Genomic DNA, 22,425 nt, shown 5'->3' with positions numbered 1-22,425 from the left:
AATCGTTTTCCATAGTCAATTATTATGATTAATTATTCCTTTATCACTTAGCACACAATAGTTTTCCATAGTCAATTATTATTAATTATTCCTTTATCTCTTAGCACACAATCGTTTTCAACAGTCAACTTTTCCCCACTCCTGAATGACTTGTATACTTTTGTGTGCCTAAAGTGCCCTTCACCTATTAAACGGTTGTTTTCTTCTTCGTATCCACACTCTGTAATTTCAGGTGTGTGTATCTCTTTTTTAATTTTTTTTTAATTTTAAAGGTTTTATAAAGCGCTGGCTAGACCCAGAGGTATGAGAGTGCTTTACATGAGCATCAGATCAGGTTACATCGTTACAAAGGTTACACAGTTATAAGAGCATGGCAACAAGGTCAAGATAAACAATAAGCACAAATACGAAAGGGGAAAAGCAAGCAAGGGGAAAGGTTCAGGGGAGGTGGGAAGGAGCTGGGGAAGTAGACAGGTAATGAAGGCGGGAAAGAGGAGGGGAGGGTAAAGGACATCGAATGGAAAGAGGAGAGGAAGGGCGACGGGGACACAAACCGGTAGACAAGTCAAAGCAACGTCCAAAGTCCAGTAAGCTGTGATCCCAGGGGAAGTGGTATCACTTCCCTATCTCTGTTGCGGGAGGCTCCCTTTACGCAGTGGACTCTCTCAGAGGGGTCTCTGAGACTCCAAGGCCTACTTACTGGATCCTTCCCCCACAAAGGGGAGAGGGAGTGCTTTTGGCAAGGGGTGCCATACCATACCTCAGATGTGAGTGGCTCCCTTGGCGCAGTGGACTCTCTCAGCGGGTACGCGGAGACTCCAGAGTATAAATATTGGATCTTTCCCCAACAAGGGGAGAAGGAGTGCTTAGTCAAAGGGCACAAAGGACAGGGGGCTAGGCAGACTAGCAGGCAAGGTGAGAGATTCAGGGGAGAGAGGATAGGATCTAGGAGCTAGGGAGGTAGACAAAGAGAGAAACAGTACTAAATGGGAACACATTTAATTAATGAGTTATTATATAGCGCTGGCTAGACCCTATGGAATCAGAGCGCTTTACATGAGGGACAATAATGTTGCAAATTACATCAGTTAAAAGTTACGTAAGTATCAAGAAAAGCATTTAAAGAATATAAGGGACCAGGTGAATGGAGCAGGAAGGGTAAGGGGATAGGGTAAAGGGGTAGGAGGAAGACAGGACATAGAGACGAGGGGAAAATAGTTACAAAAGATACTAGAAAAAACTTTTTAGGAGCATAGAAGAAAAGGAAAATGGGGTGAGGAATGGAAAGGGGGTGAGAGCAAAAGGGGTAGTGTATAGATACAGCTGAGAGACGAAGGGAAAGTTTGTCCAAGGTCCGGCTGGGTAGGTGACGGCCGAGGGGGAATCATCGCCCCATCTCCTCTTCTTCTCCTCTTCCATGTTGTCAGGAAGGTCCACCGGGCATCGGTCGAATGGCTAGGTCTCAACAGAAAAACATTAAAGGGGAAGAGGGGGAGAAGAAGGGAGCATAGAGGGGCAAGGGGATGGGGTGAAGGGGTAGGCGGGGGAAACGACAGAGAGACGAAGGAAAGTCTGCCCAAAATCCGGCTGGGTAGGTGATGGCCGAGGGGGAATCCACAACCCATCTCCTCTTCAGCTAACCGGTAGCTCCACCGGACATCGGACAAATAGCAGGGTCTCTACAATCGAGTGAAGGTTCAGAGTACATCTCCTGGAGGGAGAGCAGGATCAAGGTCAGGTGAGAGATGTGGTTAAGCTCAGGACGCTGACTAGTTCTATTGTCCAGGAGCGTTAGAGCATCGTGGAGAGACCAACTGAGGCTGCCAACTTGATGTCAGGCAGGAGGGTTGAGACCTTGGTGTTAAGTTCAGTCGGTCCCCAAAATTCACAGAGCATAGGGGGTGTAATCTATGCCGTGAAGCGGCAGTAGAACAGGGCCAGTGTCCGCATGTCTTCAGAGGGGGTGAGTGGCCGGTCTGGCGTGGCGTCTATACAGTCATTCTGCAATAATCAGGGAGCCCTCCCGTCCTTCAGCCCCATCGAGCATACAAGCTCCTCTCGTACATAATTGCATCAAAGAACAGGCACAGTAGCACATATGGCGAGAACTCTATTCTGCACCAACCTCATAAGCCTAAATCTAGTAGACCGCAACTCCTAAACATTATTTGCATTAGGAAATAAACAAACTTAGTAACATAACCTGCAGTAGGGAATAAATCAAACCTAGACCACAGTAGAAAACATAAGACAGTAGGTAAAACCTAGTAAGCATAAAAGCACATCTATAAGCATAAATCAAGATGCATAAATCACACTACAAACATTACATTTCCTAGCACCTATAAAAAGTACACTAGGGCCTTGCGCCCTACAAACCTAATAGTCCCCTGGGCCAACTGGCCATCTATAAGGGGCTCAAATGCCCCCGGTACATAAAGTCGGGGCGCGCTGCCAATGCAGCGACGGTCACGGGGGGGCACGCTTGGCGCACACCTACACGTGGCCGCTACCCACTACTTGCCGGGCAGCTGGGAATCTTCAATGAAGGGCCTAAACGTTGCAGCTGGCTCTAAGTGCTGCGCAGCTGTGCAGGCCAAGGTAGGGATGGGGCAAAAGAGTGCGTCTCACTCCTGGAGTAAAAAGGCATGTCCTCTGAAATAAAGAAGAACCTAAACGGTGCAGCTGCCCACTACTTGCTGGGCAGCTGTGAAAGCGAAAATGCAGCATGGGCTCTCACTGGCCCTCAGGACAAATGTGTCCCCCTTTGTTGGAGCCATTCGGGGCTCAGTAAATAATTATTAAAACGCTGAAGCTATCCGGCTCTGACAGTAATGTTGCCAAACGTTGGAGCCACCTGGGCTCTGTAGAACAAATGATGCCCCCAAGAACGTGGAGTGTACTAGCGCTTTTTAAAATGAAGTATGCCCGAGGCTGGGGCAATTGCAGGAGAAAATCATGGGCCCCTCTGGGCCAGCCATACGATAATAGTGCCATTGTTGGAGCCACTTGGGCTCGAAAAGCGATTGTACCCCACGTTGGAGCCTCCGGGGGTTCTGACACCAACTACGCCCCCATGCACAATGAAAGAATGGGCTCCTCGGGGCCCGGGTAAGCGGGGGCTAACCAACGGTGGAGCGGCCCGCTCTTGTGGCGGGCCCGCTCGGAATCTGTTCCTTGACCGGAACCACCCTGTTCCCTTGAGCCCTCACTCACCGGCTCTGGGGGCAGTTTCTCCTTCCCCGGTCTTTTCACCTGCGGCGGCGCTTGCGGGGCTCTCTCTCCTCATGAGAGCCCCACCTTCACAGTGCCATTCTTCATCCGGTCCCCCATCTCGGGACCGGGACTTGGGATGTGGAACCCTCAAGGCTCCGGGCTTACTTCCCTTCCGGGCAGCTTCCTCAGCGGGCGCGGAACTGTTCCTTCGGTAGACCCCATGGCGGTGATGATGAGGGGTGCCTATGTGCCCCTCCCCCCTCGAGGCTCTTGAGCATTGTCCAGTCTGCGTTGTGGTGTCCGTGCGTGTTCGCTGGTCCAGGGCGGAGGGCAGGCCGGACGATCCATGCTCGGATTTTATCCCCCGGCCTACACTCCACTCCCTGGTGTACCTGCAGCATGAGGCGTGTATGAATGAGAGAGGCACGGATTAACTCAGACTAGCCCCACAATGCGGAAATCACTCGCCACATTGGAGCACCAGATGCGGAATACAAAGTTCGGCGCCGTTCTGTGAAAAGCGGCTGCCATCTTAGGGTCAGGCAGGGGTGGGGAATGCAGCGCTCAGACGGTATCAGAGGGCGCTTTCGTTGCAGGTAGCGCACCCTGCTCGGCCTGTAGCTTGCTCCGTGAGGCGATCGCCATCAGTGCTTCCTTCCCAAGACTTCTCAAAGCGATCTAGTGAGGGAGGCTGTATCGAGGACGGCGCGCCGGAATTTTGCGAGGCGCGCGCTCCCTCTCCGCTGCAGCAATGGCAAAAAACCCTCAGTTCCCGCGGCGATTAAACCATAAAAACCTCCTCAGTGGGCGCCTCACATCTTCCCACGCTGCGTGCTCTGTTTTGCGCGGTTCCGGATGCCTGTCACTGCACTTCTCGTCACAGTAAACGTGCGCGGACCGGGAGCCGAGACGCAACTCTTGCTCATTCATGTGCACACTTTATCTGTAAAAAGGACTTGTAGGACCCTGGTAGGTGGAGGAAGTTTTTCTCCATTAGCTTCTCTCGCATGGCCATGCAATGGCCTCAGTCAGTGTCCTCCCAGTTCTGTAGCACTGGTTACAATTTGATACCCGGTTCTTCTCCGCGCAGCCCCTTCTAGCCTAAGAGAAGGACCGCAACAGAGACTGGCTCTGCTGAATCGCTTTAACTGTATCCTTGGAGGCCTTGAAATTGGATTGTTGGTCGTGCAGGTGCTACATTCTTGGTGTTCTGGTAGTTCTCCAGCGACCTGAAGGCAGTCTCGGTGAGCTTAACGTGCAGGACGGTGATATGGTCCTGGCTCAGCCTCCCGCAGGACAGCCCATACCTCCCTGCCTCACCCAGCGCCGCCATCTTTGATCTCCCCCCGCCCGCGGCCATCCAGCCATCCACACTACCTTCTATGCCTCATATGACATGTTTTCTATGTTATGCTATGTTGTAGTATCTCATGTAATTATGTTTCACTGTTTTCTTTTCCATGTTATGCTACGTGCCAGCAACTGATCTAATTATGTAACACTGTTCTACCGCATGTAAAGCGCTCCAATACCTCTGGGTCTAGCCAGCGCTATTTAAAACTCGTCAAATAAATAAATTGTTCCTGGAAGCTGTGAAGACTCTGATACTAGCCCGGCGAACCTTTTCTTGGTGTCATTTTTATATTTATATAAAAAAAATAAGCCTACTTACTCTGCACTTTTTTTCCTATTCCACCCCAACCACACCCAAAATCAGCTATATTCTGGCTATTTTGTAGACTCCCTCTATGAATGCATTCATTCATTACATCAAATGTGCGCATTACCATGACACACTATTCTCGATTACAGCAATTAGGAATGCTCAGTTCAGCATCCCAATGACATAAAATTGCAGCCTATAAATTCATACGAGAGATATCAAAATTATCGGAAAAGGCTGCAGCACTTAGCAAGTCAAATTCCGCCCTTGTAGTTAATTTTCCTTTACTGGTTGGGCATTTACTGAATGTGGCTGGTAAGAAGGTACCAATCTTCTTAAAGAACCGTGCAATCCACCACTGATCAGTGCCCTGCACCATCCTTGTGGTCAGTTTGTGAAGACCCAGAGACATCTTCTTTAGGTACATAGGAAGAAATTTAATTTGGCAACTATTCTCAAAGCTTTAGTCAAACTGTCCAAAATTGAACCTATGGACTATTAGTCTCTAGGGTACCCATGAACCGTGATGCAGTGTAGCCTGCTCCGCAGTTGACTGGCTTGCAGTTGATGAGTCTCGTTGAAGGGATCATCCCCAGTACAATCATTGTCAGAAACTTTTGTGTCATTGGGTAAGCTTCGCCTACGGGGACAGTTGTTTGTGTCTTCAATAATGAAATCTTTGACATCAGTGGTATCATTGATGGAATAGTTGTCGATGGAGGTATCGAAGATGAGAACATCTGTTTCTTGGGTTGCATGAAAACTGATTAGGAGGAACTTTCAGTGGCAATGAATTTCTTCTGAGATTTTTAAAGAGCTGTTTTATGCATTTTAGTTGGAGGCTTGTAGGAGGTAGAAACCAATTAATCTGCCAAGGAAGTGTTTTAAGAGGATTTACATTTGCTACATGCTTTCTTTTCCTCTTTTGGAAGGGCACACAGAAGAGACTGATCCCCAAATGAGGGATATCTTTGCCTTTAGACTGTTTAAACCACCCGAGGAGCCTGCTATCTAGACCATTCAATGTTTTGGTATTCCATATTCCCGAAATAATCAAAATCCAGGGTTTGCAGAGGCAATGTCATTCAAACCACCCAAAAAAAGCATATTTAGTGTAGTTGTAAAAGTCTGAGAAAAAAGTTGTCTTATCCGTCTTAAAGCTCAAACGTTCTGCAGTGAGATGACTCCGAGGAGGGATGACCTTCTCGGCATCTCACCTTAGAGGCTGGAAATCTCAATTTTTTCAATGAGGTGAGTCTGTTACTAAAATAACACTTGTGTAATGTCCTTCTGCAAGTTGTAATATCATACTGCTGTGTTAACCTTACTGTGCTACTTCCACCTGAATTATGGTGAATAATTCAAGAATGCGACTCTATAAAAGATCCAGTGCTAGAAGACAAGGCCCAGACAGTTCGGGGGTAGGGGCAGAGAAAGTTTAGGACTATGTAGTTATTAGACTATTGGTAGCACTCCTGTGACCGGAGGGTAAGATCCATATTTTTGTACAGAACTTCCCCATCACAGCTAAGGCTTCATTCTAAATACTGTGCGAATACCGATTTGGACTCAAACAGGAGTATGCGTTGGAAACTGAATTTTAACTTGTGTTTAATTAGCACACTTTTTCCTCACAAATTTTGGCAAGAATTTGTGCCGGAGAAAAGCGCAATATTCCAAGGTGCTCTTAATGGAGTTGAGCAATGAATGTTGTATTGCTAAATTATCACCCATTCAAGTTATGAAACTAGGAACTGGGAAGTAATTTGGTAAATACAGGGCAATGCAATATCTTTATCTACATGGTCGGGCATTACCACCAATTGCCTCTTCATTCATAGTCTTCTAAATCTTCTAATGAAGGTTGTTCTTTTTAACCTCCTCGGCGTGGTTAGGTTGGCATTGCCGTGGGGGATGGAGCTTTGAATATGGCATGCTGAGTTGCCTGCTTTCTTAAGTAATTTAACCCTCAATGCGAAGATATAATCTACAAGGCCTTAGAGTGTTTTCTTTGCTCCATAGGATAACAATGGAGGGGTTGGAGAATGCGGAGTATGAGAAGCTTCTTGAGGTTCAGTTGCGCCCTTAGCATCTTTTCTGTATTCTTTGTATTTTATTATTTTTATTTGGCATCTGGGGATGGCTAGTTCGGTAGTATCTTTGAGTAAGTTGGGTCTATCGTTCCGGTGCTGTGCTGCAGCCTTTACCATGAGGTGCTTGTAGACCCTGTAGTACCTCTGATGAGGCAGGACCGGCGCGGCTTGATTGTTCCCGACAGCCTGCTTCCCTTGGTATGAGGAAGGACTCTGAGTCTTCCTGTTGGAATCCTCTTCATCGGAGGGGATGTTTGTGTAGCTGCTGGGTCTTATTCCTGCCTCCTTTGAGCCAGGAGAAGGGAATGCCGAATAAGCCTGTGAAACCAAAAGAATGCCACAGTAAAAATAAACACACCGCAATGAATAAGAGGTGTCTCCGTGGAAAGTAGGAATTTGGAAGGATGAGAGGCCTATAAACTCCTCTTTCTGTGCACTGTGCTTCTTTTGTCAAGCCTGCGCTTCGTTCCAAAGATTTCACACGTGGAGGACTGAGGCGGGGACTCGTTTAACATTGAAAGAGATGAATTCAGCAGATGCGCACTGCCACGCGGTCTGTTCCACCTCTGCGAGCTTTGTGTGTGTGAGGAGGACGCTCAGAACACGTCTCCTTCCGCGTGGAGGGCAGGCTGTGGCTCACAGAAGAGCAGTGCGATAACGTACAAATACAGAATAAACAATCACTGGAAACCACGGGAAGTCAGTAACTGGAGAGCAGAAGTAAGATAGTGAGCGTGAAGGAATTTGAGTCAATATGGAGACAAGGCAGTCAGAAACAATTATAAGAAAAGACACAAAAAACATGTCTAATGGGTACCACATTCGGCCAGTGCCATGGCATAGGTGCTTCTAGCAATGCATCCTCATCCTCTTCTGTGCATCCTTCTCTCTTAACTGGTATCCCCAAAAGCCATCCTCCCTCCCCCCTTCCCGAAATAGTTACACTCGGCAGCACACTTTTTCTACGGGGCAAAAAGTATGACCCCACCACACCTATGCTGGTCTCTGTTGAAGCCAGGGCTTGCATCACCCCTAAGGCCCTACACACAGCCACTCGTTGCCTGGTAAACAAGCTCGAGCTTTCAGGTGGTGTGGACCATGGTGAAATGCTGAAGCATTGCTGCTACAACTCCCAACCTTTTCAAAAGGAATAACTCCTGGCACACTTCTTCTGTAGTACAGCCAGAATTTGAAACTTACTTCCTCCAAACCTTCGCACTACCAGCTCTCTGGGGACCTTCAAAATAGAACTGAAAGCCCCCCTCCTTCAACAATATTTTAGCTAAGTCCTTGCTGCTAATCCCCTCATTTGAGAACATGTTCACTTGCCTCTTGGCCCAGAACTACACTACCTCCACTCCATCAGATGCTTACAGATATTTCATGCTGTGTATACCTACTGTATAACTTGTTTCATTTTACTAGAATGATTTACAATTTTGTAATTCAAGAGCTTATGTAACTATATTTGGTCATTCTTGAACTCTCTGTAACAGTCCATGTAACGACATATGTCTACCGTTAGACTCTCTGGCACCTTTGGTTAATATCTGAAAGAAACAGGTTAGTATTAGATTTCTTAACTTAGAATATTCGAAGGCGTCAGACTGGATCCGGAAAATTTTGTGTAGCAGTACCCCTGCTCGTCGGTAGGCGTCGTCTGCGGCTCCGCATCAGTCGTCGGCGTCGTTGGCGTCAGGATGACGTCGTCGGAGTAATTAGACGCCACCCTCACGCGCTGACGTCAGTTCTTCTTTTTTCCGCGCCAGCAAGCGGTCCGGCGAAAGTGGTCCCTTTAGTCACTTTTTGACTAAGCTTTTTCGATCCTTTTTGGATTCGTTTCGAGTCGTACGACTCCATCGGTGCCGGTAGGAATCCCAGGTTCAAGCCCTGTGCCGACTGCAATCAACTTATGTCGGTTATCCGACCCCCACCGCTGGTGCCTACATTGCCTGGGGCCCGACCACGATGACAAGTCGTGCCCCGACTGTCGGGCCTTGACGTCGAAGGATAGGCGGTAGCGGTCCCGTAAGCTCCTCAAGCTCCGGCAGTCGGCCTGCGCCGTTCGAGACCACGAAGGAGGTCGAGGGACCGGTCGCTGGGCCAGAGTCATCACAGCATTGCGAGTCGACACCACTCGTCGGGCTCCAAGTCCTCAAGTAAGAGGCACAAGAAGTCGAAGAGGCGACATTGCTCTTCTGACTCTCCCCGACGCTCGCGCGATGCAGCCAGGGGTTCGGGTGACACCACCCACGCGGCTCCACCGGAGCCGCAGGGGTCGCGGTCTGCTCCATACCCGCCGGACCCTGGGCAGAACGCGACGCCGGAGGAGATCGAAGCCTTCCTCATGGCCATGAGGCCGCTCTCTCCTCCGTCGGATTCCGCAGCGCCTTCAGGACAAGCGCCCCCCCCCCCCGACTGGGAGCCCAAGCGGGCCGGGTGTTTCGGCCCCGGTGCCGTCGGGTGCTTCGACCCGGCGCCACAAGGCCCCACTGGATCCGGTTCCGGATCCGGGTTGCCACTGGTCGACCTTACGACCCCGCCGGCGTCGGCCCCTAGGGTGTCATCCCCGGCGTCGTCTTCGCACGACGCCGCCTCTGGTCCACCCCTCCGTCCGGATCTGGCGTCGGAGCGGCGTTGCTCGACGCTACATTCGGCGCCGGCCGAAGAGGCATTCTTCGAAGTTCTGGGTCCATCCTTTATCCCTGAATTTCAGGACATGGACGACGAGGGAGACTGGGGGGGGGGTCTGAGGACCCCCTGGCATGTGTGTGCCAGTCATTTCAGGACTGGATTCAGGAACTAGGGGAAGCCAGTGGCCTGGATACCTCCCCAGACACTGGTTTTGTCTCCCCTCCTACCGTGGCTATGGAGGAGGGGGCTGCTTATAGTGTGGTGCTGATGAGGGCTGCCAAGGCCTTGGCTCTTGAGCTCCCCGTCGCAATGGTGAGGTCTAACATCCTCACGGAGGTTCTTAAACCGCAGGTAAGCTCCCCAGAGCCTCTACTGCCCTTTAATGAGGCTCTCACAGACTTCCTGTTGGGCACTTGGTCCAGGCCCACTACAGGTCCCCTGTAGATAGGAACGTCGCTAGGCGCTACCGCCCAGCCCCGGGCGACCCTAGTTTCTTGTCCACCCACCCCACCCCGAGAGCCTGGTTATCCAGGCCTCTACTTCCCAATCCGCATTCCCGACTGCACCACCAGATCGGGAATCCAAGAGGTGTGAACAATTTGGAAAGATGTTCTCCTCCCTTAGTTTGGGGTTGCGGTCCGTTAACACTGCGTGCCTCTTGGGCCGTTACACCCACTCTCTGTGGGATACGGTTGCGGCCAGGCTGCCGGACTGCCCGGGCGAAACTCGCTCAAGCTCTCGCGGAGGGAAGGGACGCAGCGCGGTACTCTATAAGATGTGGACTGGATACCACGGACTCGCTAGGAAGAGCGATTTACACGTCTGTGGGGGTTCGCCGCCACGCCTGGCTAAGGTCCACCAACTTTTCGGCCGACGTCCAAAACACCCTTATGGACATGCAGTTCGATGGCAGCCACCTCTTCGGTGGTAAGGCAGATCATGCGCTGGAACGCTTTAAGGCCTCCAGGGCTACGGCCAAATCCTTGGGCCTGTCGGCCCCGCGCCAGCAATCTTATGCCCAGCGCTCCTTTCGTGGCCACGTAAGGGGTGCTCCCACACGTCCTACCAGCCACGGGCTGCAGACTAACATTCAGCGTGGTGGCGGACGTGGTTACTGTCGCGGCGGTAACAGGGGACAACGGCGCGACCAGTCCACATCTACCCCCGCAGCATCCGCCTCATAGCCTTCCTAGTCTGAGCTTTCAGGCCCATTTGACGCCAGGGGGGGGGGGTTGCAGGGTTCGCCATCACCTCCTCCACTGGCGCACCATCACATCGGACAGGTGGGTGCTGAAAATCGTCCGAAGGGACTACTCCCTCCCCTTCGAGGCGACCCCTCCAGCCATGCCACTGCAGTACCACCACGTGTCAGGGGATCACTTGCAACTTCTGCAAGAGGAAGTTTCGGCCCTCTTGGCCAAGGGGGCCATCGAGCATGTTCCTGGGCCGGAGGTAGGACGTGGTTGTTACTCCCACTACTTTCTGGTTCCCAAGAAGGGCAAAAGGGGGCCTACGCCCTATCTTGGATCTAAGGAACGTCAACGGCTTCCTCCGGAAGGAGAAGTTCAAGATGCTGACTTTGGCTCAGGTCTTAGCTGCCCTGGACACGGGAGACTGGATGGTAGCGTTGGACTTGCAGGACGCATATTTTCACATACCCGTCCTGCCAGCCTACCGGCGCTACCTGCGGTTCAGGGTAGGCTACGAGCACTTTCAGTTTGCCGTGCTCCCCTTTGGCCTTACCAGCGTCCCACGGGTGTTCACGAAAGTGATGTCGGTGGTCGCAGCTCATCTGCGCAGGTTAGGGGTTTCAGTCTTCCACTACCTCGACGACTGGTTGTTGAAGGCGGGCTCGCCCCAGACAGTCGGCAGCCACCTCCAGACTACGGCCGACCTCCTGCACCTGCTGGGGTTCTCCATCAATGTGCCTAAGTCACACCTGTGTCCCTCTCAGAAGCTCCTCTTCATCGGAACGGTTCTAGACTCGGCGCAGTTTCAGGTTTATCCTCCCGAACAGCGGGTTCGGGATATTTAGGCTCTGATTCCGATCTTTCAGCCGTTATCCCAAGTCGCGGTCAGGTTGACGCTCCGGCTTCTGGGGCTGATGGCCTCCTGCATCCTTCTGGTGCACCACGCTAGGTGGCGGATGCGGGCTTTGCATTGGGACCTGAAGTTGCAGTGGGTAGTGGACCCAGCATCAGGGCAACTTGTCCGACCATGTCTTGATCTTGGAGGGCACTGCAAGACAGTTGCAGTGGTGGCTCACGGACCGCGATTGGGTCAGCGGCAGATACCTCTCCTTACCCCAATTGGAGCACGTAGTTGTGACGGACGCGTCCCTCCAGGGCTGGGGGGCCACATGGGAGAGGCGGAGATCAGAGGCCTCTGGTCTCTGGCGGAGTCCCGGCTCCATATCAATATTCTGGAGCTGCGGGCGATCTGGCTTGCACTGAAGGCATTCCTCCCCTCGGTCCAGGGGAGTGTAGTGCAGGTGTTCACGGACAACACCACCGCTATGTGGTACTGCAACAAACAGGGCGGGGTGGGGTCGTGGACCCTATGCCAGGAGGCTCTGCGCCTCTGGCAGTGGCTGGAACATCAGGGCATGACCCTAGTGGTTCAACACCTGGCAGGTTCCCTGAACGCCAGGGCGGACGAACTCAGCCGTCGGTGCATGATGGAGCACGAATGGCGTCTGAACTCGGACATGGCGCAAGGCCTCTTTCAGCAGTGGGGAGAGCCTTCGTTAGATTTATTCGCCACAGAAGAGAATGTGCAATGTCATTAGTTCTGCAAGGTGGATTTTCCAAGGCGTCGCTCGCTCGGAGATGCTTTTCGTTGCGAGTGGAGTTGCGGTCTGTTGTACCCCTTTCCACCTATACCACTTCTGCCCAGAGTGCTGAAGAAGACCAGGCACGACCGGGCCCAAGCGGGGGCGTAACGCAGGCCCCCGCAGCCCATGCGGTGCGGGGGGGCCGCCAAGCTCCAAGAGGCCCCCTCGGCACTGCACTCTGGCCAGAGAGCTCATGATTGAGCCCGGAGGGGGCTCCTCTACGTACCGTGCAGGGAAGCTCCCTCAGTTTTCGTTACGCCAGTGGGCCCAAGTCATCCTTGTGGCTACCCACTGGGCATGAAGATACTGGTATCCTGAGCTACTCAGCATGTCAGTCGATCCCCCGATTCGTCTGCCTCTTCAGGAGGACCTTATGGCGCAGCAGCAGGGGACGGTCCGCCGCCCGAACCTGTCCAGCCTCCACCTCCATTCGTGGAGATTGAGCGGCGACAGTTGAGGCCATTTGACTTGCCTCCTGAAGTCTGTGAATTTATTCTGGCAGTCAGGCATCCCTCCACAAAGTCGGTATACGCCTGCAGGTGGAACACATTTGTGGCATGGGGCACAGCAAAGGCTGTGGATCCACTCTCTGCCCCTCTTTCTGAGGTTCTCCTTTTTAGGTCTCGTCCTATTAATCGCGCAAGCGATAATAGGAAGAGAGTATTGAGGGCAAACCAAGCTCTGAAACCACCATGTGCTCGTGCATGGGTTTACCATTTGCTCCCCAAGCCGCCTGCCTCAGAGAGCTTCACTTCAAAGGCATCCGCTCCCCCGCCCCCTGCTTCACACTTTTCACGGCCGCCAGGCAGTGTTTCGCATTTCTCCTCCCCACAGCAATGCCAAGAGCTTGTTATTTTAATTAGTTTCTCCTGCCCGCTGTTGCAGGCACACTTTACGTTTCCCAGCTAACACACAAAATTTGTTTCCTGCTCCTCATCAGAGGCGTTTGGAGGGTGACTTTTATGTTCTGTGCACTTCGCTCTCGATTCCACCACCCTTGGTTTTCAAAAATTATGGACATACTTTAGTAGCGCTGCGCCCGTTTCACAAACGCTTCGCCGGTTTCACTTTCATTTTCCTGTCTTTTCCCAGCTCTCCCATTCCCTTCTCTCGAGTCTTCCTCCCCTCCCTTCCTATTAGTGATGGGCTCCAGCCTGGCCTGGCTGCCTCGCAGCAGAGCAGCACAGAGCCAGGCCAACGAGAGAGAGGGATGCGATGCAGCTTGCCTCAGGGTTTGGGGGAGAGATGCACACACAAACTGCTGTCTGTGCCTGCTCCGTGCAGCTGCCCCGATTGTGGACTGGTTTTGGCCTCGGAAAGAACTGCAGGCACGGCTCTTCCTAGGAGCTCTTTCTATCCGCACAGCGCTTGTGCTTTCACTGTCCTGTCGGTCCTCCATCCTACTCTCTCTGCTTCCCCCTCCCTTCCAATCAGTCGAGGGCTCCAGCGAAGCCAGGAGGGCGGAGATGGAGGGCAGTGCTGGAAGTTTGATGCCCTCCGAATAAAGCTGAATGAAGAGCTGGCGGCAGAGACCGGTGACCCTGACTCGCCCGATTGCTGCTGTAATTAACTTTAATTTGACGTAATCCTGAGCCCTGTTTGCGCAAATACTTTATTTGTTTACTGAGGCATAGTTTCATAACCTTGCTGTTTCCGCCATAATATTTTCACCCTCTCCTACTTGCATCGCCCGCCTTTCTATGTTCCCTCCTCCCCAAAGCTAGTTTACACAAATTAAGTACTTCACAGATTTAGTCCTAGGGCACCTAGATTGCCCTGCGAAAGAGGAACACTTGACTGTCTGATTTGCCAAGGAGCACAACAGTTTCACTGGGGAGAGGCTGCAGTCCTGGTTACTTTATGGATCAGCTGCATACGTCTCTTACTGTTTACAGACAGACAGTGGCAGACCATTTGCTCTGCATTCCTGGACTGTGAGTGTGACAACGTCACAGCAGAGATTACAATGCAGCAATGGCACATCTCAAAAACAATATCAAAAGCAAGTTTGAAAGTGCCGTAGTTTCGCTTATTTGTGAGCTCGGACACTGCTTTTGGCTGACTCCGAATGACAATGTAAATGTGGTGCCTGTAAGGTGACAACCTCACTCCAGAACACTGCAGACACTGTCTTCCTACAAATCATTGATTTCCGGTTTGCTAGTCTAATTAGTTGCAGACAGCACACGTTCCTGGGTGAAAGGTCAACTTGGCCCTTCATCCTTCCAAGGTCTAGTATTTACGGTGATTGGTAAGAACAAAAACTGAATATATGCAAGCAGTAGCCATAAACAACCAGGACGAAATTAGGGTTCTCTGAACCGACGTCTACTTTTTCTTGTTTATTCTTTACATTGTTATGTTTTTTATGGGCCTATTCCTGATCAGCATGAAACACCAATAAAAAGAGTTTTTTTTTAATGAAAGAACAAAAACTGTCACACACACACAACCAAACACACAATCCCACACACAGAACCACACACAACCACACCCAAAAAACACACATCCACACACACAATCACACCCAAACACACATCCACACACACACCCACAACCACATATACAACCATGCTTACACACACACGCACAACCACATGCACAAGCACACACACGCACAACCACACACACACACCCACACACCCACCCACACAACCACACCCACACAACCACACCCACACAACCACCCACACACACAACCACCCACACACACAACCACACCCACACAACCACAACCACACCCACACAACCACACCCACACAACCTCACCCACACAACCTCTCACACACAACCACACACACACAACCATGCCCATAATTGGCATAGCCAATAGGTCTCGCCTTTGAGACCTTATAAGTGTTTAGCCACGCAACAGTTGATGTCGCTGCACCAAGGATATTGTGCTGCATAACTAAATACTTGGAAAGTCCCAAAAGCGAGACCTATTGGCGTAAGGTAAAACATTCTGTGATCAAGGAAATGCTGTTTTTTATTTGCGTCAGCAAAATATTTCTATGCAACTGCTGCTCTTTTTACTTCACATCACAAGATGTTTTGCATGTGTGAATTTTGGCACATGACCTCTGAGGCAGAGTGTTCCAAATCATGGCTTAGTTACAAAGTTTTATAAAGGTTCCTAAAGAAAGAGGAGCCAAACTCTGATTGTTCATAAACCAAAGCCATTCCCAAGCAGACCTCTGTGCACCGTCCTCTGCTGAATAAGCTACTGGTCTCAGCTCAGTTACCAGCACACCAGAGTTCACATCACTGAGAGCACCATCGCAACGGACGTTAATTGGAGCCTCAGCTCGGTTTCCTTCATAAAATGCGCCTACCTTGAGACTCAATTGGACATCGTTTGTGTCTACATATCCGCCTACCAACAAATGTCAGTGCACACTTTTCCACCAGGCAAACATACCACCAGCCTTCTGTGCACGCTTCCATCCAGACACACACACTACCAGCCGTCAGTGCACGCTTTCAACAGGAACACAAACAACACCAGCCGTCAGTGCACGATTTCACCAGGCATACACACCATCGGCCGTCAGTGCACACTCACCAAGCACACACACCACCAGCCATCAGTGCACAATTTCTACAGACACACACACACACACACACACACACACACCACCACCCCCCACCCACCCACCACCACCACCACCCGTCAGTGCACGCTTTCACCAGGCACACACACCACCTGCCGTCAGTGCACGCTTTCACCAGGCACACACACCACCTGCCATCAGTGCACGCTTTCACCAGGCACACACACCACCTGCCGTCAGTGCACACTTTCACCAGGCACCCACACCACCTGCCGTCAGTGCACGCTTTCACCAGGCACACACACCACCAGCCATCAGTGCACACATCAATTGTTAACGCATCCACAATTAACTATTGTAGCAATCGCAGAATGGCGCACTTCACTTTTATACATAAGGAAAAACATTGTTTTCCTTATAAAGCCCTCACCCACCGACCTAGTCGGTGGCATGCTTCATCATCGGGCCCACCACAGTGGCACCGAATGTGCCCCGGGTGTGCTTCAACGCCAGGAGACTGCGGAGCTGGTATGTTGCTGAGTGTGCAGTGAAAAAGGTGAGAAAGTGAAGATTTAAAAGCTATACAGTAGGTCCCAGCACCCGAGGGTTACTTAACTTTAATGAACTGGGCCTCTGTTAGCGGATAAAAGGCAAGAAGACGTAATTTGGAGTGTGAGTTATGACCTCCAACGTCTAGTGTGGTCTACATGTTTCAGCCAGTGCCTTGTAGATTTTAAGCTGGCTTTCCTCAGGACCATTTAGTTATGTGAGAAAGTGCAAATTAAATAATAAACTTAAATTTAAGTGATTGTGTGGTCTTTTGACTATGTGTAGCGCACGCTAAGGCGCTATAACTGTTAGAGGGGGATTCCCTCAAGCTTGATCTGTTTTATCTTGTAAAAAGCTTCAAGGGTCGCCTGGCAGAGAAAGAGACCGAGTATTTCGGTCTGGTTCCTCCTTGGACCTATTCGTCCTTCAGCGCTGCCCGTTACCTGAGTCTCCTAAAATCTTCTTCTTCTTAGCTAGTCCTTATTGATATTTATACATAATACAGGGGATACGGTCTAGCCTATGTAGTCCTCTCTCTCTCATTGATCTAAGCACTTCACTTTTAAACATATTCATCTAAAGCGCAGAATGCCACCATTGCTACAAAAATAAATACAATTTTTTTTGCCTACAATTTATAGACTTTTGTTGCAATTGGTGTTGCAATATTTCGCAATGCCAATAGCTCAAACTTAATTAATGCGAGACCTATTGCATTGCAAATGCTTGTTCTTCTTTCTCTTGCCCAGCAGGACTCTGCTCTGGGCACTCTAAAGGGCTACCTCTCTGTCATTTCCGCCTTCTTAAGGCTCCCTGGTCAGCCCTCTTTGTTCAAGTCCCCGGTTGTAAATAGGTTTTTGAAGGGCATCACTCATATGTTTCCTCCTGTTACTTTTGTGATGCCTCAGTCGGACTTGAACCTTGTTCCGACTTATATGATGTGTGCTCCCCTTAACTGTCCTCTTCGTCTCCTTACTCTTAAGACTGCATTCCTGGTTGCCATCACCTCTGCCAGGAGAGTGAGTGAGCTCCAGGCTCTTTCTTCTCAACCTCCTTTCCTTTCTGTTCATCTGGACAAAGTTGTGTTGCGGACGCGACCCTCTTTCCTGCCGAAAGTAGTCACAGCCTTCCACATCGGGCAGTCCATCCCCTTGCCTACCTTCTTTCCGCCTCCGCATCCCTCGAAGAGAAAGAGAGGCTCCACAGTCTGGACCCAAAACGTGCGCTCTCATATTATCTGGATCGCACACGCCAGTTCCGCGTTGATGACCAACTCTTTGTTGGTTACGTGGGCGCTAAGAAGGGACGGGCGGTGCACAAACGGTCCATTTCTCGATGGGTCGTCTTGTGCATCAAGGCTTGTTATTCTCTGGCTAAAAAGGAGCCTCCTGTGGGGCTACGTGCCCATTCCACACGGGCCACGGCGGCTACTACTGCCCTGGGTCGGGGAGTCCCCTTGCAGGACATCTGTCAGACAGCTTCGTCGGCCTTGCTGCACACGTTCGCAAGACACTACTGCCTGGACAGCCAAGTCCGGAGAGATAGCTTTTTCGGCTGTTCCGTTCTCCAGGACTTTCTGGTGTGATCATTGGTTCGCAGACCCACTACCGGGGTTGGTATTGCTGGGGTACCTATTCTAAGGTAAGGAATCTAATACTAACCTGTTTCTTACAGATGCACAAGTTTTTTACCATCGGAAATGATATATCTGTAAGAAACAGTAGTTAGTATTAGATTCCTTACCGCCCCACCCATCCTCCCCGTTCTGCGAACCGGTATCTAGGGTTAAGGTCAACCCCTTTCAGTGCCCTAGTTTTCATGGCACCAGTGTTGGTTTTTATCATGGCTCTGTGTTTCTGGCGCAGAAAAGCTGTGTATAAGAACTGATGTCAGCGTGCGAGGGCGGCGTCTAAGTACTCCGACGACGTCATCCCGGCGCCAATGACGTAGACGACGGACGCGGAGACGCAGACGACGCCTACTGACGCGCACGGGTACTGCTACGCAAAATTTTCCGGATCCAGTCTGACGCCTGGGGATAATCTAAGGTAAGGAATCTAATACTAACTACTGTTTCTTACAGATATATTGTTACCAAAGGTAAGTAACTTGTGCATTTGTGCTATATGAAAATGTAAATTCGTGGTTGGTGAAAGCACAGCATAGTGATTCCTGTGCGGCAGATCAGTTCATCGGCATCTTAGAACAGGAGCACTGGCTCCTGTGAGTACCACACTCTCCAGCTTCTGTCTGAGAGACGTTTGTGTGCTCAAACTGGTAGGATGTCAAAGTACTAGCAAGAGGGGAAAGTAGGGTCCCCGGCACAGGAAGCAGCAATGGGATGAGAACCCTGCCAATCCAGCCAGCACCAGCACTCTCACTGAAAGACAGCAGAGATGTGCATGCCACTGTGTGTATACCCCTCTCTAGTTCTCTGTATTTAAGTTGAAGTCGGCTGAAGCCTTGTTGCTTTCAGTTGCATACTAATCATTTAGATAAAAGTTTAACTGAAGTTTAAAGTGAGTTCATTGCGTTGTGCCACTGTTGTCCCTGCCCGAGGCTCTGTATAGCTACAAAAAGCTCTCCATCTCAGGAAGTCTCTTAACGTGCAGTAGAGGGTATTTTATTCTTTATAATGCAGGGTCCCACCATTACCATTGATTCTTAAATCTTAAATCCTTTCTGTCATTCTCTTTCATATGAAGGAGTTAGTTGAATTACAGATTTATAGAATAAATGCTTAATCTGTAGTGTAAAATTAAACACACCACTATGAAGCTTGTAATCAGTTGCAACAACAAATAGTTTGATGTAAGTTGCTTTGTGAGTACAGCCATAGTTCAGAATGTAGCTGTGCAAAAAATAAATATTTCTACCACAAATGTATCCTTAGTGCTAATGATTATAAATTTTAAGGAAATGTTTTTGCGAAAAGCTGTAAAAATAGTTCTTCATTTCATTGTTCAAACAGCTGCTGAAAATGTGCTTTGTGGGCTGCTTTTCACTCTTGAGTACTGGTTCTTGCACCTTGTGTTGTGATGTCCAGCACCTGCACTTTCTCAACCCGGCTTCCCTGAGATGGGTAACTTGGGTTCTGCGGTATCTATGGGTAGGATGGCTTCTGCAACCTTCTGTCTTCCATGGGGTTTCTTCGAATTCCACTGGAAAAGGTGCTTAAACTTTAAAAATCCAACTGTGACTTGCACATAAACTTGTACGGAGCACGCGTTTGTGTTCTCATACTGCACACGCACTCCGTGGGGTCCCTATCTACTCACCATGAGTGATTCCTTGGGGTCCCAGCAATTCTATGTCCTCTCGACACTGTCTTTACTTGCATTGTGGTTCTTATACCACTTTCTTAGTATATGGTTTGCTCCTCCCCCCGGGCCCACTATGTATTAGTGCTATTAAATCTTGTTTCTTTGCTTAAGTATTGTGTGTTTGGTGTCTATCTCCGTGTGGGAGCCGCTGTAATGTTCTAGATAGTGTTATATACTAAATACATATTTTTCATAACTACTGTGTGGTTCTCTTTTCATTTGATCTATACTATAAGATTGTATTCATGTAAAACAAGCTTCTTTACACTCCTTCAAGACTAAGCCTGAAGGCTGCTTTCCCTGCTATCACTTGGATAGCTTTCTAAAGTTATTTTTGACCTCTTAAATCACCATAAGGGTTGTCTGGACTGGTGCAAGGTTCCCACTTTAATTAGTGGACAGCGTATACCAGGCCAGCTTCTCAATATATATATATATATATATATATATATTCAAAAACAATCCACTCCGATTCGGCTAGACAGATGACCAGCACACAATACCATAGGTTGTGAATTTTTTAATTCAGGCCCCTACCCCCCAAAAACAGACGCGTTTCGCCAGAAGGCTTCGTCAGTGTTCACCTGTGCAGAACAGCACAACGCCATTTAAAGCCACATTCCTTATTCATATCATCAACACAAATGACGGTTTTCATTGCAATAGGAAAATATAACAGCGGCCATCTTTTAGTGTGCAAATGCGCAGATACATTCATTTTATCAACAAGGCGTTGTGTATAATAAAGTGCTCTAGTGCATGTTAAAACCATTTCAGCAACAAGTTACTCTTTTTTAACAAAGTGCGTGCATACTGAGAGATTTTTTAAGCATTATTCTTATTCATAGGCTACGGTATTTACAACAAAATACAGTGTAAACATATGTCCATTTCTACATCGTAACCTAGACCTTATGATGAAAACTTCCGCCCTGGATGGGCAAAGTACAGCTATTGATTAAATGCGCTTGATTAACCCCTGAATGGGCAGTCAAAGTCTTATAGAATAGTCGGGCATGGCTCAAAGAATGCATCATACACAGGTGCTGTGCCTGCATGTGGGATGGGGTGCTACCAGATGTTATTAAGTACCCAATTGCATCTACAAATGTACCCACATTTCTTCATTATTATTGAGTCCCCAGGGGACCATTGTCTTTAGCCTGATAATATATTTCGACTCAAGAGTACGAAGTAATTTTTCTCTATCACCACCCCTTTCAGTACATTCCACTTGAAAAAAAAAAAAAAAAATATATATATATATATATATATATATATATATATATATATATTTTTTTTTAAGGCTCTTCTCGAGCTGAAACGTTATGGCGACTAGCACGCATTTAATTATTAAATAAAATTGCACTGGAGTCCAGGTCCGTGTCTGTGTTGATTAGGGCAGGCGATATCAGCTGGCTGCTTTGACGAATACACGGAGTTGCATATATATATATATATATATATATATATATATATATATATATATATATACGCATCTCAAATGTGTAAGTAGAATTGGCTTGAATGTATACAATATGTAGGCCATTGCTTTCGATGCGGAGTTATTAATTGAAGTATCAGTCTCTTTTTTGGGGTTCACATAATGTAAAGTGTTGTTTCAATGTGAATGCTTGCTGTTTCGTGTTCTAACGTGTTATGCTTATTTTTCACATTAGGAACCTTGGTGAACTCATCGATAGATTTGTCGCGGACTTCAAGGCTCAGGGTCCCCCGAGATCGAATACGGATGAAGGCGGAGCTGTGCTGCCCAGCTGCGCCGACCTCTTTGTGTACTACAAGAAGTGTATGGTGCAGTGCTCCCAGCTCAGCACCGGGGAGCCCATGATCGCCCTTTCCACCATCTTTCAGAAGTACCTGCGCGAATATGCCTGGAAAATACTCTCCGGAAACCTGCCCAAGTGAGTCCTTACAGAAAATTGACGAGAATTGCTCCAGTGCAAGATCATGGGAAGGGTTCGAACTATTACATGTGCAGAAGTAATACTCGCGACAGGGAGCGCGTTGAAGCTGTAAATCTGAAATGCGAGGAAGGGGTACGATTGGATATCTTCCAGGAGCATGCCAGCACTGGACCTCCTTCAAGTATCATGAGGGAGGAGCTTGATAAAACTCCATCCATCCCTTTCTACCACTCATCGGTTTGTCAGTTTTAAACTCAGAGCAGGTACCGTCGTGCCCACTGCTGTGTGCAGGAGGCGTTAAACCAGTGCCCATCAGTGGCGTCACAGAGGATCCACAAAGCCAGTTTTGTTTATGTGCTGATGATATGTATGAGTTGCTAGCCTTCAGCAAGTAAAAATGCAGAAGGTGAAATGTAAGGTTCATGGCAGTCCAGCGCACAGTTAGGGGGAGAATACTTATCAGTGGTGCAGTGGGTGCACTAGTGGGGGGATGGGGCTGCAGTGATTTTAAAGGTCACCCACTCAAGGCGTTTAAACAAAGAGTGTGCCTGCGGCCTGGATCTATATTTACTCTTCGGATATGGTAGGCAGGGTATGGTGGGATAGAGGAAAGCAGCAAAATGGGGAAGAGAGAA

General features: G+C 49.3%; 1 protein-coding gene across 1 annotated transcript in view; it reads left to right on the top strand.

Annotated features, from left to right (window-relative positions):
• Nucleotides 1-22,425, top strand: part of VPS53 (VPS53 subunit of GARP complex) — a 947,455-nt gene that overhangs the window by 712,003 nt on the left and 213,027 nt on the right. Inside the window, exon 14 of the mRNA XM_086954994.1 lies at nt 21,545-21,787. Coding sequence (XP_086811120.1) covers nt 21,545-21,787 — 243 coding nt within the window. The remainder of the gene's footprint in view (nt 1-21,544; nt 21,788-22,425) is intronic.

Source organism: Lissotriton vulgaris, chromosome 2_1 (genome assembly GCF_964263255.1).
Source record: "Lissotriton vulgaris chromosome 2_1, aLisVul1.2, whole genome shotgun sequence".
Taxonomy (NCBI): Eukaryota; Metazoa; Chordata; class Amphibia; order Caudata; family Salamandridae; genus Lissotriton; species Lissotriton vulgaris.
Note: the sequence above shows the minus strand (reverse complement) of the source record. Positions and strands in the feature narration are given on the sequence as shown.